Source organism: Perna viridis, chromosome 10 (genome assembly GCF_037379345.1).
Source record: "Perna viridis isolate PV_CMFRI_1.1 ecotype Kerala chromosome 10, ASM3737934v1, whole genome shotgun sequence".
NCBI classification, from domain to species: Eukaryota; Metazoa; Mollusca; class Bivalvia; order Mytilida; family Mytilidae; genus Perna; species Perna viridis.
In genome coordinates, this window is record NC_142454.1 from 11,325,488 (window position 1) to 11,342,077 (window position 16,590).

The 16,590-nt window shown below is 32.1% G+C and overlaps 1 protein-coding gene across 13 annotated transcripts; it reads left to right on the plus strand.

The window, feature by feature from the left end:
* The first annotated feature begins 210 nt into the window (after nucleotides 1-210).
* Nucleotides 211-14,925, plus strand: LOC148604515 (uncharacterized). 13 transcript variants are annotated; one of them, XM_088550980.1, is made up of 10 exons: nucleotides 211-338; nucleotides 2,274-2,373; nucleotides 3,775-3,879; nucleotides 5,842-5,915; nucleotides 6,317-6,430; nucleotides 7,064-7,198; nucleotides 11,714-11,773; nucleotides 12,264-12,378; nucleotides 12,882-12,928; nucleotides 14,337-14,925. In XM_088550980.1, the coding sequence occupies exons 7-10, from the start codon at nucleotides 11,728-11,730 to the stop codon at nucleotides 14,795-14,797; spliced, it is 669 nt and encodes a 222-aa protein (XP_088407106.1). In that variant the 5' UTR covers nucleotides 211-338; nucleotides 2,274-2,373; nucleotides 3,775-3,879; nucleotides 5,842-5,915; nucleotides 6,317-6,430; nucleotides 7,064-7,198; nucleotides 11,714-11,727; the 3' UTR covers nucleotides 14,798-14,925. The 13 variants fall into 13 exon arrangements, with proteins under 13 accessions (XP_088407106.1, XP_088407111.1, XP_088407105.1 ...); XM_088550985.1 differs by having other exon boundaries at nucleotides 11,714-11,760; XM_088550979.1 differs by lacking the exon at nucleotides 7,064-7,198 and adding an exon at nucleotides 7,284-7,330.
* The last annotated feature ends 1,665 nt before the right edge of the window (nucleotides 14,926-16,590 follow it).

The window sequence follows — 16,590 nt, forward strand, 5'->3', positions numbered from 1 at the left end:
GAGGTACATTTACTGGTGAAGTTGGCCCCTATTTCATTGGAAAATTGATGTTAGAGTCACAACTTTTAATTGCTGAACAAAAGTGTTACATCTAAAATTGAATTGCTTATTCATATATTTATAACTGATTTGCCCTGATCTTAGTCAATGGTCAAAATACCACAGCTGTAGGGGGCTAAAATACCACAAAGTGTACTTTGTTCTTTTTATGCAGCAATGGGGTGAGCAGGAGACATTGTTTCTTAAAGATTTATTGGAGACATACAGCAAAGAAAAGGTTCATGATTGGAAGTTTGTGTCTTCCATTCTGAATGATAAGTTTGGAAACAGTAGGGCAGGTAACTAAGTTATATCGGTCAGTTATAGTATTCTTTAGCACTGTTATGATTATCATGATAAATTTTGTGTATTAAAGACTTCTTCACTTCAATGGTACTAGGTAAATCAATGTTCATTGTTCTTGAATAACTTGAAGCCATAATAGAAATAACCTAATGAGTAATGTTTCCTTATTCAATTATTTGTGAACAATTTCTCTATTGCTGAATCATGACTTTACAAGAATTATTATGAATCTGTTAACAATTATTGTCAAAAATTTATTATATACAATAAATAAGTTAAAAACTAATGTTTAATAGAGTAATCAAGGGAACCAAGGTTATAGCGGTAATCAAAAGAATGTAATCCAGGGACAAAGAACAGACATGGAAAACAGACATACACAACAAGGAACATAAAGTAACTAAAATCATTCATACAAAGTAACAAAAATAAATGAGCAACTCGGACTCCACTAAAAGCTGAGAGCATGGACCAGGTGCACCGGTATGGTAAGCGTCCTCTGCTTTTCTAGAAACACCTGCCGAGTTGCTCATAAAAAGTCAAGTCCGGGGTAGACAAACAAGGAAAGGAAAACTATGACCCGTTGAATAAATCAGTTTTCATGGTGCTGATGGATACATCATAACGATCCACGAGTTCATGATGACGACCATAAATCCTCTGTAGTGATGACTTCAATCTTGTAACAACATAACCTTGTTCCAGAAGCCTATTTGTTAGACTTCTAGCGCGATACAAAAAGTCTGCGTAGTTTCGGCAAGCTCTGGCATAATGTATGAGTTGTGATATGAACACTCCATACGCAGGAGCCGAAGGAATGTTGCCACAGACCAAAGGAAAGTTGACAATTCTGAATGAAAGGTCATCACGTTTGTCGTAAAGTTAGGTCAATAGTTTGCCTTTACCATCGATTTCTAAGTGTTGGTCAAGATATGAGCCTGACTTCACAGTGTCTGTAGTATCCTTTATCTCAAGTTCTTTTGGGTAGATGAGATGTATCAAACCCCCGAAATAAGGATTGTTTAAAGATAATACATCATCTATATAGCGGAAACTGAGATTGAAGGATCTAGCCAAACGATATTCTTTCTTTCTGATCAAATCAGATATAAAGCCAGCCTCATAAGAGTGGAGAAATGGGTCAGCAAGTAAAGGAGCACAATTTGTTCCCATTGGAATGCCGACGGTTTGTTGAAAAACACGTCCACTACACTGGACAAATATGTAGTCGATTAAAAATTTCAGCATTTTGTAAACATCTTCCTCTGTATATTTGGAAGATGATTTGGAATTATTTCTTACAAAGTATGAGGAATCTCTACCAAGAACTATATATTTGTATCTAGGTGTACCATCTTTTTTGGAAAAAACAACGATGTATAATGTTTTTAAGTCGGGATTTTAACTGGGTATGGGGAATAGAAGTATAAAGTGTTGAAAAAATCATAGGTTTTAATGCTATTATATGCAGATAATAGTCTTGAACTGATTGTCTCCAAAAAAATTCAGCATTTTGTAAACATCTTCCTCTGTATATTTGGAAGATGATTTGGAATTATTTCTTACAAAGTATGAGGAATCTCTACCAAGAACTATATATTTGTATCTAGGTGTACCATCTTTTTTGGAAAAACAACGATGTATAATGTTTTTAAGTCGGGTTTTAACTGAGTACGGGGAATAGAAGTATAAAGTGTTGAAAAAAATCATAGGTTTTAATGATATTATATGCAGATAATAGTCTTGAACTGATTGTCTCCAAAAGATTTTTCGAATTTTTCAGGATTGTAAGAAAATGAAATGGTTCTACAAGTCAGGTGGTATCTGTATACGGGTAAATTCAATATAAATTTAAAAAATGCATAAACTGTAGTTATTGTTGAACCAAATTGTCACCGTTGCAAGATTTTCCGTACATTTTTTTTCAGCTAAATCATGCCAGACTATTGTAACAAGAATGGGACTTACTGCACAATGTCATAATGAATCAGATGTTGGCTGTCAAACAGAATTAACTTTTGAGCCAAAGTAAGCTTACAATTAGCATACAGTAAAAAAAAATAAGGAAAGTATACTAAAAGAATATTTTTTTTAAAGGAATCTTGATTATAGAGTTCAAAGATAAAAAACTCGGATGGCTCAAACACCCATGATTTCTTGAACATAATTCAAAGTACCAACATTTCTATTATATAATCAACATACAAAAACCTTTTATTTCTCGAACTTCAATTCTCAAACACTCAAACTGAGTATTCACATTCGGTAATAAATCTTTAAGAATAACCCTCACTTACTGGAACTCGTCAGACATTACTTCAGCTTGTGTAATGGAAAGTATGACAAACTGAAACCTTATCATTAATCAGTGTCATTTTAGTTAATTACAGGTATTATTTATGTCATCACTAAGTTTTGATCTTTACATAGATCTGATTGAAGTTCAATGATGTTTCAAAGTTGGCTTGATGAAAGCCTAAAAAAATATCCAATGAAAACAAAATCTTGAACACGGAACTCTGAACATTTTTTTAAAGCAAACACAGCATTTTTAATATCAGCAAGTCAACATAATCTTCCGAAAGCGAATGGAAATGATCCATGATCTAACAAAACTTCGTAGGAAGTAAGCAATTTCTAACAATAAAGTCGAACTAGGACCGGCAACGAAAAAAATCCGGATATATACAAACTTCAATTTCTCAAAAAACAATTCCATGGTCCATTGGAGTTCAAGCCACCGATGTTTGACTATTTGATATCAATATATTTTACTGCGTATTGTTGGTTAGAAATAGATTACATTGTTACATTTGTTTTAAACAAAAGGTCTGTTTTCTGGCTAAAGACTCAATCCAAAAAGATCTAAATCATAGTGATTATCTTCGTCAAGTTCTGGTAAAATTTCTTTTCGTCTCTAATGTGAAAAAAGTGTGTATTACGTACAGACTGGCGCTGATTTTCCCAATGTTAAAAATTGTAAACATTAGTTGTAGGACCTTTTAGAGTTAAATTATGATGTAGTAAAATAATATTACTGTTTGGTCTTTGGTTTGTCATAATACTGACCTTTTATGATTTTATTTGTATTTCCCAGTCATCCATTTTATGTATTTATTTTTTCCTGTGTACACTCATATAGCCATAAAACCTAAAGGTGTAATGGAAACATGACCCAATAATTTGTGGCAAATATTACATTTTATTTGGTTTGTAGACAATTCTTTTTATGAATTTTTTCCCTTAAGATAAAACCTCTTAACTTACTGAAATTTTGGACTTATAAAGGGGGTTCCGACTTTTAAGCAGATCAACTTATACTCAAGTATATATGGTAGTACTAAAAATATTTGACTTCATTTATAATTCACTGCCATTTTGTTATATCTCATTTCGAAACTGAGGATATTTACTAAGACTTTTATGCAGGAAAATGGTCATGCAGTTGCAACAGAATTGGAGAGAGAAACCCCTGAAGCTTTAATGTCAATGACTCCTGCTGGAGACAACATAAAATAATTACCTATACCAAAGGTGAATGATTATATTTTTTTTTCAGGATAATAGGAATTCTGTTTATGATTTGTTAGTACAATAGAAAATTTGATTTATAGAAACACATTTTAAATTTATACTTAATGTAACGAGATAAGTTTTTTTTCATATTTGTATATGTGGAACATACTGAATATTGCGATCGGGAACCAGTCTATGTGTATGTGTTCTCTGTCTAGCCGTTATAATACTTATTTGATCACCGTTCGAATCCTGGTTTCCTTCATCTCCATTTTGATGTTTTTAACAGATTTTATCTACGCATGGGAACTTTGTTTAAATCGAGCTTTACTTGTACAGTTCGCATATTGATTTCAACAGATATTTTACATGTTTTACGTGGAATCTTCATTTGAACCTCCAAGGAGTTTGGCCGTTTAGGATTTATATTGCGTAAAAACCAACTGAACGTATTTACATTGTATTTAACATTGAACATGTTAATTGTTAATTGAATGACTTGAATCGATTACATTTCGAAATACATATAGATTTCTGAAAATTCACCCTTCCAAGTAGCAGAAAGAGTAATCAAGGAAACCAAGGTTATAGCAGTAACCAAAAGAATGTAATCCAGAGACAAAGACCAGTCATGGAAAACAGACATACACAACAAAGAACATATAGTAACTAAAATCATACATACAAAGTAACAAAAGAAAATGGGCAACTCGGACTCCACTAAAAACTTGGAGCATGGATAGATAAACAAGGAAAGGAAAACTATGACCCGTTGAATAAATCAGTTTTTCATGGTGCAAATGGATAAACCATAACGATCCACGGGTTCATGATGACGACCATAAAACTTCTGTATTTGTTAGAGTTCTAGTGCAATACAAAAAGTCTGCGTAATTTCGGCACGCTCTGGCATATCGTATGAGTTGTGATATGAACCCTCCATACGCAGGTGCCGAGGGGATGTTGCCACAGATGAAAGGAAAGTTAACAATTTTGAATGAAAAGTCATCACGTTTGTCATAAAGTTTGGCCGATAGTTTTCCTTTACCATCGATTTCTGAGTGTAGGTCAAGATATGAGGCTGACTTCACAGTGTCTGTAGTATCCTTTATCTCAAGTTCATAGGGGTATATGCGATATATTAAATCCACGAAGGTAGGATTGTTTAAAGATAATACGTCATCTATATAGCGGAAACTGAGATTAAAGGATCTAGTTAAACGATTAATTGTTTTACATGAACTTTGTCAAATGAATGTCATCAGTAACTGAATCACATATCCTCCTAAAATCGGTTTAATGTTTCCTTAATAGTATGAAAATTGTCGGTTATGCTATTATCTATATAGGCATATTCTTATTAGTGTATAGTATTGTGGCTCCGGGAAAAAATTGTTCTCAACGCAAAAGGTAAATAAAATTATGTATATTATATAATTTGTAAGACAGCATACCATGGTGAATATATATCACACACTGAATAATTGTCCATAATGAATGATGTATTATGCTTGTTGTATGCTGGGCTTGTGTTAAGTCATGTATTTGGCCTAGCATATACATAAGTGGCGTGTCCATACCTTAACTAGTGATTGTTATTATGAAAATAGGAAATAAATACTCTATACTATTATCCGAGAACATATCTGTACACGGAATTGAACAATAATCGTTTTCTTGAAAAATATTCTCCCAATTCATTTTGTCAAAAACCAATTGCAATGGACACTTTGAAGACAATTTTAGCAGAATTAGCATTACTCCATGAGTAGAATTATTTCTGATAAACAGTTAAATATCCTAGCTTCCTTAAACAAACACAACGCCGGTGAATGACTTATAAAGTGTACAATTGTAAAATCATTTGTAATGGATTAAAGTTACAAATGTGCGTGCGTTATTTAATTTTCGTCGTATATCATATAAAACTGGTAAATATCAGTAGCAAAGATATGAATTAAAATGACTTTTTCATTACAGGTTAACCTCAAATAAAATCGCAACAGTTTATTATTGTTGTAAGCCCTTTGTTGAAAGAACCAATTCAATCTGTGGTGAGTGTTGTATCTTGAAACTAAAAAAACATTGCAAGCATTCAAATTGTTTTTTTTTTCTTTTTTTAATAATCATTCTTTTGATTCAAAATAATACAGCAAGTGTATGCCCATGTATTTCCTAAATTATAGATATACGCTGGAGTCAGTAGGAGCAATTATTAAATTATCTGTGAAGGAGAGATGATCACTAATAAAGTTTCGAATCTAGAAATATCGTTCCTTCGAACAAACAAAAACAATGTAGATATAAAATTATTTGTTACAGATATAATAAGTTAGTAGACTTAATACTTACCAATAAGTATGAAAAAGCATCCACTGTAACTGCGTATATTAACATATTTTGAGGTTTTAATATAGAATGTGTGTATACAAGTATGTTATTTTCTTGTCATTAGGATACAAACCGGGGTATTTTTTCAGTGAAAAACACGGCAATACCTGTGTTCAGTGTCTAGTTGGTTATTATGGAATTGATTGTAATGAAAATGTGAATCTCGACAAACCCAAAGGTAAAACTTTATTTTTAACATTGAAAATAGTTGGCATTTTACCATTTCTATTCCTTGTTTGCCCTCGTACAGTTGTACGCAAAACTTACCACAGAATTATTGACTTATAACATGTATAACAGTTATAATAGCGTTCGCCTGTCATAAGAAGTTGGAGGCATTCAAAGCGTGTAACCGGATATTGTGAGAAATGTTTTTACCTCAAATCAGTACAAGAATTGGGTATCATATATGAACTTAAAAATTGATCAGTAAATGGAAATTACAAGGGTATCTTTAGAGAAGTGTGTTATACGTGTTTTATTACCCACAAATACTTTGATCGTAGTAAGGCATTTGTATTCTCAAATCCTATTTATACGTTATATAAAGTAGAATTGTATAATATTTAGCAGAAATCTTTTATAATATCTTTTCTAGAACCTAGTCTATTGACTCAAAATTCACCAATGCTGTCAGATGACCAGCGTAACTTTGATCCGAAGGAGTTCTGTAAACTGACCTCATTTCATTTTTTTATAAGAGGATCTAAAGATAGTTATCTCGGATTCTTCAGATTATAATTCAGTATTTCATGTAGAGATAATCATATAACGTAGAAATTAATACCTGGGTTTTCTATCCCTCTTTCAGTGAGATGTATAAAGTGATCATGGTGTTCGTCTGTTTGTCTATATCTGCCACGCTGTTCTGACAGAGTATTATAAGTTGTATCATGTGATTCAATTTTAAACTGAGTGAATCGGTTTCCTGTTCGACGACTTGAGAGCAAGTATTATTTAGAATGTTTCGCTCATTCTTTCTTGATTGTATTGAACTTTAAACATTCCAATTGTAATTTTATCATCTGTAGATGTGATTCTGTCAATGGTTGCTTCCCTTCATATGGAAATGACACAGGTATATTATTATTTAACTAGGCTTATATGTAGATACAACGACATTATTAAGGTCTTTCCATACATGGGAAAGATCTTTAGTTATTGTTTTTTCTTATGTTTCTTTTTCTTTCGACATTTCCAAAATTTCTTTCACACGGACTCCCCTATTTATTTTTTTCGATATCATTAATTTGGACCAACGATAGACCTCATTTAGGACTTTCACAGAGTGACCTGTGAAGAATTGTGTCATTCATTTTATAAGTTATCTCCCTTTTATTGGCGTTATTTTTTTCAACATTATCCCCCAAACTCATTTTTCAGAATATCATAAACAAACTTGTTGAACATGTAGATGTCATCGGGTTCTATTTAGAAAATGACCCTGATGAGATTTTTATTGTCACCTTAAATGGTTATGTTTCAATCGCTAATATCTTAAAAACCAGAAAACAGAAAAAAAAATTAGAGAGAATCAATCTGAAAACTGATTCATGTACACAAGCAGAAAACTTAATGAATAAACATAAACATGTATTTGGTTACCAAACCATATAGTAGTTATATTCCTTGAAAAATCATACTAAAATTTTGAAAATTTATATTTTGAGAACCGGAGGTTTTAGAGACATGGGAACTTCATCAATGATATTTGGTCAATGTGACCTTTCATTTGTATCCAAAGTCAAACGTCACAGACTGCTTTCTTTTATTATTTTATGATATGACCCTGTTTCGTCATCTTTCAATATACCATTACCAGATTTGGACCATCGATAGAGCTTATTGTGGACTTCCACAAAATGACCCTTGAAATATCATGCTTAAATTAAAAAAATATATATATTTCGAGAACCGCAAATTGTACAGACAAGGGACCTTTATAAATGATCTTTTGTCCTTGTGACCTTTCATTTACACCCAGGGTCAAAGGTCATACAGTGCTAGGACGCCTTCTCACTACAAATTACAGGCCTTGGTATTTAGAAAATAATAAGAGATACGTGCATACATAAGGTATGAAATGACCCTCTTGGTAAGCCCTACATTTTGAGACCAGGTTTCCATCTGTCAGACCGTCTGTTAGGATAATTTAAATGTTTTGCATAATCCGGTTTGTAACCTTGACATATATTTATGACCTTGACCTTGTAATGTTTTCAAGGTCAAGTAATCCTAAGATGTATGGTAGTTGTTTCATGTCTTTACGACTTCCTGTTCTGGAGTTTGTTATTACATCATATTTTAATAATCATTGCGCTCAAAATCAGCTCTGCAACTGCCCAAATTGTTATTTTAATTTTGTTTTGTAGATAATCATACTGTTTTCAGATTTAGGATATCTTGTCTTGTTTTGGATCTATTGAAATATTAGGTTTTTCTTTAGAGCGGGGGTATATGTTTTACATCCATAATATTAATAGACACAAAAATGATCATTACACAGAATGAAAGATCCGCCAAAGTACAAAATACCAAGGACCAATGTAAAGAAAAAAAAAAGAAAAACAACGATACTACAACAACTTAATTTTTTCATATTTTTCAATGGATTTGTATATTTCATCAATACCTATTTATAAATTCGATATTGCATCTGTTTTTCAACTTCGTCGAAGGGGGTCATGTGCTATATCATGTTGATGGTCTAAATGAGCAAATATCAGTTTTGTAAGACGAAACCCAGTTGCGGTTAATAAGTGGAAAATGCTTAAGTTCACAGAAAGTAGGGTTCTTAAAAAACGTTTGTTATACATTCGTATTTAAACATACTATAGTATTTATAAATATAAACGTTTATAAAATGATATTGTCATGTCTCCGTTTAGGACCTCATTGTGTACAAATCGTTTTGTTAATCTGATATATCTAAAGGGAATGTATACTATCAGTAAAATCTTCTCGAGTAGACTGTTAGAAACATTTAATCGACTAACGAGCCAAACAAATGTTTTACATTTTCTATCTAACGAGCGATCATCTCCACATGAGTTTAGAAAAGCAGAGCACGATTACTCTACCAGTGCACCCGTTCCATGCTCCTAGTTTTTAGTGGATTCCCATTGGTAATTAACTGTTGCTTTTTTAAACTTAGTTTTCATTGTTTCCTGTGTAGTAGTTATCTGCGGATCATTACTTTTATCATCGTTCCCTTAATTTCCCTTTCATAATAAATTAATGTAATGGTAATTGTATCTTGATTTCGTCAAATTTCAAGTCATCAAGATCAAACAAATGATATTTTTTCAAATAAAACTACATGTAATATTGTTTATCTAACAAACATTTTCAAAACTTTTCAACCCCTTTCACATCAGTAAAATTTCTCATTTGCTCTCTGTTGTTTTGGGGTTTTTTTTCGGCCATTAATTTAACATTATTTGTCAAGATGTATTCATTACATTTGTTTCTATTACTTAATTTTTGGGGTGTTTTTTTTTGTACATCCAGCATTATCGAAAGGAATATGCTTTTTTTGAAATCGTTGGGTTCGATTATGGAATGCTGCTCTTCTTAATACGTTACCGTTTATAATTTATGTACGTTATTCTATTATTGTACACAGATCATTGTCTGTTGATATAAATCATTTCCATAATTTAATTTGAACAAGCCAGTGTGTTTTACCTATATCTTATACTTAAACTGGTTGTCAAATCTCAAAAATCATTTCTCCAATTTACCTGGTAAAGACGTACTAAATTTTGCACTCAAAACCATCGAGACATGCATAACGAAAGAAACACAATCAAATATCATGATAAAACGTACAGCATATAAACATTGGTAAATCAGTCTAAGTGCAATGCATGCCCTTACGTTGTCTTATACATTTGTTTAAAATGTAAAATAAGAAGCAATCGATCTGCTTCCCCGATTTATAGTGATCGAATCGGAATAGCATTTGGATTGTTTTTGTTATATTATTATCAAATATTTTAAATTTGAGAAACAAAATTTCAGTTTTAGTGTATTTTTAACATTTTCCTTATAAAAACAGTATATTCAATTGATAAAATGATCATTCATCAAATGGTAGTCTGATTAGTCGTCTAAATAAGTTGTAATCCTGTCATATGGTGACTTTAAATCTATGTCCAACATTGCTTTTGTCTGCATAACGTATCACATGTTCATTATCAAAGGTAGACGTAGAAAATAAAAGCAGTAACAAGACCTATATTGCTTTCACACTGCCCAAAAAAAAGAGATAACAGAAATTCATAAATGTGTGCTGTTTTGGTCTCTACCACATCTGATGATAGTGATCTACCGTGTATGCACTGGATACTTCAACACAGCAAGAATCCATACAAACTATGCTGCATAGCAGGATCTGCAATGTGTACTACTCTTTCAACACTTTTCACTTCTATCCTCACAGCAGTCAAAAAGGGTATCTACTACTCAAAAACATTATACTTCGTTGTTACTCCTAAAAAGACGGTACACCTAGATACAAATATGTATTTCGTTGTAGAGATTCTCCATACTCTGTTAAAAACGATTACAAAGCATCTTCCAAATACACCGAAGAAGATGATTTCAAAATGATGTATTTTGTTTATCGACAACATATTTGTCTAGTGTAGTGGACGCGTTTTTCAACAATTATTTCATGTTCTTTGTTGCATTTGTCTTTTTCCCATGTCTTGTCTTTGTCCTTGGATTACATTCTTTTGATTTCTGCTAGAATCTAGGTTCCCTTGATTACTCTTTCAACAAACGCTTCACATTCCAATGGGAAAAAATTATGCTCCTCTATTTGCTGACCTATTCATTTAGACTTATGAGGCTGACTATACAGCTGATCTTATCCAAAGAAAGAAACATCTTTTATACAGATCTCAGTTTCCGCTATATAGATGACGTTTTATTGCTAAACAATCCTTGGTAAAGACAAATTATTGACCAAACTGTACGATTAAAGCGATGACTTTTCATTCCGAATTGTCATTTATTCAATTCATCCGTTGCATCATTCCTTCAGCACATCCATATGAGGATTTCATATCACAACTCATACGTTATGCCAGAGTTTTCAGTAACTACGCAGACTTTTTGTACCGCGCTAGACTTCTTACAATTAGGCTTTTGAAATCGGTTAATGTTGCTACAAGATCAAAGTGATCATTAAAGAAATTGATGGTTATCTTCATAAGCTTGTGGATCGTTATAGTATATTCATTTGCATCATGAAAACTGAATTGTTCGACATGTCATAGTTTTCCTTTCCTCTTTTTCTCCCCGTAACAGATTTTCCATATACGTGCACATAATTTAAAAAAAAATGTAACGATGCTCTAAATGGCAGTTGATTCCCATACGTATGGGTTATCGTTTTTTTTTTATATATCACGTACGTGTCTCTTCCTCAAATGTGTTATGGTTTTTTCTGTAGATGTGATTCTGCTCATGGTTGCATTTCTACACCTAAGAATAACACAGGTAGATTGTAAATGTAAATTAATTTTGTCTTTCTAAAGCGTTTTTACTTTACATCTGGGACTTTTCATCTCGTTCCCATTCCTAGTTCTGTTTTAAGACAAATAGTATAGTGATTATGACAGATATAGTTACAGATTTACGCTGTTGGTCTTTTATTTGCAAGGACATAAACATATTTTCCTATTTAGGGGAAATGTTTCTATGACACGATAGTCTTTGAAAAATGATATTGCTTTACTTCTTATGGACTTTATAAGAACCTTGATTCGCGTTTAAATGTTCAAATCACCTACGAATGCGTTAGAAGAGGATTATATCAATGTGGAGCAATCAAGGGAGTATCATTCATACCAATTAATGTTGAGACTTTGCAATACGCGTTATTTATGGTTGAACATTAAAGATGCATTATAAAAGAAGTGTACATGTATGGAGACTTAGAAATTAGAAGTCTGTACTAAATCTTGAACTTCATAATGCGACATTTACGTTTAATCATTTAGGGTGCAAACCTGGATTTGTATTCAGTGAAACTCAAGGTATGACATGCGTCAAGTGTTCAGCTGGCGCTTATGGAGTTGGCTGTACAGGGACATGTGAATGTGGACCGACCCAGCGGTAACTATAATGTCGTTACTCATCTGATATATTTTCTTCATATAGTTAATTTTGTGAGCATTTAACATTTTTTGTCAATCGGTTTTTTTAAAGATATACAACATACCATTAGCATGCATGCATATAAATTTTGTTAAAGAATGTATTTGTGTATTTTATCAATTTTGTATTATTTTCAATATTTTTGTATTATTTGTTTTCTTCTTTTCATTTGTAAAGACCTCTAGTAAGGTGAATGTTGTATGTTAAACAAGTTACTGGCATTAAATAATGACTTTATTTCATTATTATTATTATTATTATTATTATTATTATTATTATTATTAATACACATTCTGGTAAAACATGAACATGGTTTGCATACAAGTGTGCACTTAAAGTTCATTGTATCCCGGTCATATGGGTTATGCACTTAATTACATTTGTAATATGGTCAGTATAGACCAAACGTGTTTCAATGTTTGCTTCTTCCTCCAATAATGTTGTTATAATTTTCTTTGTAGCTGTAATCCTAGTGATGGTTGCGTTTCTACAACTGAGAAGAATACAGGTGCATTGTAAATATAAATTAAATCAATACGTTCCCCTGGATGTTCTTCCGATCTTTGATCCGTCAGTCTCTCCGTCCACACGATGTAGACAAAAATGTTACAAAAACAATTTTAGGGTTATTGAATTATATTACTGATAAACTGATATCGGATCAACTTATTTATGTCCTACTATTTCCTATCAGTAAAAAAATCTGTAATTTCAATTGGATGAAACCTTCACGCGTGGTATTTATTAACTTGCAGTAGAAAGTTTTACCAATCAATATCATAATGTGATAATCGTAGTAATGCCCGGTTACAAATTGAGAGATGCATTCCCTTATTAAAAGCATTCGTGATCAAGCAGTTGTCAATGTAAATATTCAGTAAATTTGCATGTCTTTATGAAAAAAAAGTCAAGGATATGGTTCCTCAATGAAATAAACATAATAGTTGTTGATAGACTGGTCAATATCGTGATATTAAAAATGCCCGTAGGACAGTCAGTCTAAATATCATTATATTGACCAGTTTATCAACAACTATTATATCATCAATAGATCCGTCTGTGCGTTCGAACAGTTGTGGTAACATTTTCTTAGCTTCTTATTTGTGAGAGGTGGTGTCATATTTGACACTAAGCTTCATCGCCATAAGTCCTATGTCTTCCAAGTATTTGTTTTATCCTTCAGGTGCAACCTTTATGTTTAACAAGACCAAGAACATGTGATATTATCATATTCTAGGAAGATGTTATAATAAACATGATAATTTTAAATTGTTTGATTTAAAAGAGTAATCAAGGGAACCAAGGTTATAACGGTAATCAAAAGAATGTAATCCAGGGACAAACCAGACATGGAAAACAGACATACACAAAAAAGAACATAAAGTAACTAAAATCATACATACAAAGTAACAAAAGTAAATTATTCTTTCAACCTATTCAACTCAAGTGTTTTAGGAAATTAATATTGCCCGCACTTCACTTAAACACCATTACACAAATTTTAAGAGGGCGTCCATGCAGAACCTATGCAGTAATTGGCACAGCAAAATCTTGTTTCATCGATTCCATACCACAAATGCATCCTTCCTCACAAATGAATGTTGGTTTTTGAATAAATGCAACGGTTAAAGAAAAATAATTATAAAGAAAGCACTAAAATTCAATGAAAAGACACAACTCTTTTATTTTGTGCAAAATGTGGTTGCTTTCTTATGGAACTTATAATTATTTTCTGAAACTTCCAATTTCAATATCAACAAATCTTATTATTCTACCCACATTTGATAAAAACACTATATTGGAAAAAAAAAATATTTCAGTGGAATAAAATTTACAGAGAAATTACACAACATTACTTTAAGTACATTTAGAATATTATCCATGTATGTTTATTGATATGAATGATGTCATTATAGAATCCTATTGGACCACACACTCATCGTATATTTATATAAGTGGTATTTTAGTAATTGTCATCGTTATTTCCATCATGATACATACTGCCATACATAGAATATTACATCGAGGTAGAAAACAACAGACAAGCGTCCAACAAACAAACAGCAATGATTTGGAGTATGAAAACCAGTATGAGGAAATTGAAGAAAATGTACTAGAAAGAAATCTTCAACAAGAAATACCAGCACAGGCTGATAATTTGGAAATTAACAACACTGACGCAATAGAAAATAAAGATGATGTATATCTTGACCCAGTTGTTCATTACATGACACCAAAACTCTTTTCTCAGACTTCTGAGAACAGCAACTCCGGATCAGTCGCTGATATGTCCTCTGACTATCTTTATCCATATATGCCTATTCTAAAGGGTTCAGCTGAATCTCATGAATATACAGAGCCATATCTCAGTGAGTAAGGAGTTATTGTATATGACCTGTTCTTGAGACAGGTGGTGTCGGAGGGCCCCTTTTAACGTTCATTTCTTCCCAACATTTATCGCAGTATTTGCATTTTTTGGTCACAAAAAATAAAAATAGTATTGTATTTTTATCTCTCTTTTTTATTTTAACTTTTCCGTCCAGATATCGTAACAGTGTAAATACATTTTGTTTATATAAAATAAAATAAAAACAAAACAAAACAAAAAGAGTTGTAGTAGTTCCACAGAATTTTTCTATCGCATATATCATCTCGCAAGGGACAGAGAATCGGCGGAAGTTACCCTTACCAAATCAAATTCACTTTGTCACTAGCCAATATGCACAATAATACATATAATGATTATGTAGATTAGTTAATCATCTATATATTAAATTCAAATGATTGATATATATTGGACAAAAATGAACTTCCTGTGCGCAGCTTTGTATTCAAATACTAGATTACGAAAAACAATCTAAGTTATATAATCATGTTAGCTCAGTTAAGGAAGGTGCTTTTATCGTGTTTAAGGAAAGAATTTATTTCTTAAATAGTATACAAAAGCCAAACAAATACTGTACTATACTTACTACAGTGAGTTAGTGCATTTAACTAAAGTGTTTCTTTATTTTCTGAAATATTGAGTATTCGTATTACCAGCGTCGCATGCCAGACTAACGATATATTACTATGTTTATCCAGATAGGTGCACAGAAATGCGCCAGGAAAGTAAATTCAAAGTCAAAATGGCATTAAATTAAGATATGCAGTTAATAACTAAAGAAAGATATATTTACATTATAAGTAAGCGTAGGTATTCAATGTTTTAATGGACAACCGTTTTACAAAAAATGTACCAAACCTATCTCGCCTGTTTCAGTTATCGTCCCTTTTTTCAATTACTTAATAAACGTAACAAAAATGTAAAAGTCCGATGCTTGGTTGGTTGTAGGTGGTGCCTTACTCATTATTTTTTCACTAGGTATGCAGAAGGTGTGCAATTCATGGTAACGCTTACGCCACTTAGACATTGACATATCTTTATGTGGCAAAACTAATTTTATGTAACCGGATGTCATGTTAAAATATTTCCGTTATGGTATTTATTACTGACAAGTACAGTGAAAACTGTCTAAATCGAATCCCTTTCAGACTTAACAGTTATTCGGTTTCGAAAGGTGTTCGGTTTTCCCAGATTAAATTATATTAAAATTGATACAAGAGGACGTCAAGAAGTATCTGGTTAAGGCAGGTTTTCGGATTATTCAGGGTTAGGTTTAGACAGGTTTCACTGATATCAAAGTCTGACATTATGTTTTTTTTTCAAAGTTAAATTTAAAATGATTTTTGTTAATTTTAACACTAAATATCGGCAAAAAACTACATTGTAATGCCAAAGCGCCGGCGTTGGAATAATTCAAATATGTCAAAATTCAAATCATTGACTGGGGTGAAAACAGTAGTTTATGACGATCTACATCAACAATGTTGCAAACTTATAAGAACAGAAAACATATACATACTCAAGAACAGAAAAAAACAAGACAATTACACAAAAAATCAAAGCACTAGCAAAATAAACTCAATAAAAAGAACAGGAGTGGTATTACGTGCTTCGAAGAGGTAAGCAGGTCCTGTTCCACTAGCAGTACTTGTCATATTGCAAAGGAGAATAATCCAGTAATAGTCTAGCAACAATAATGCAGCTCTTCGACACGAGTCACAGAGAGGTTCCTGTAAATTGGTTGATTATAGAAACATTTCAAAAGTTTACATTCAACACATCTT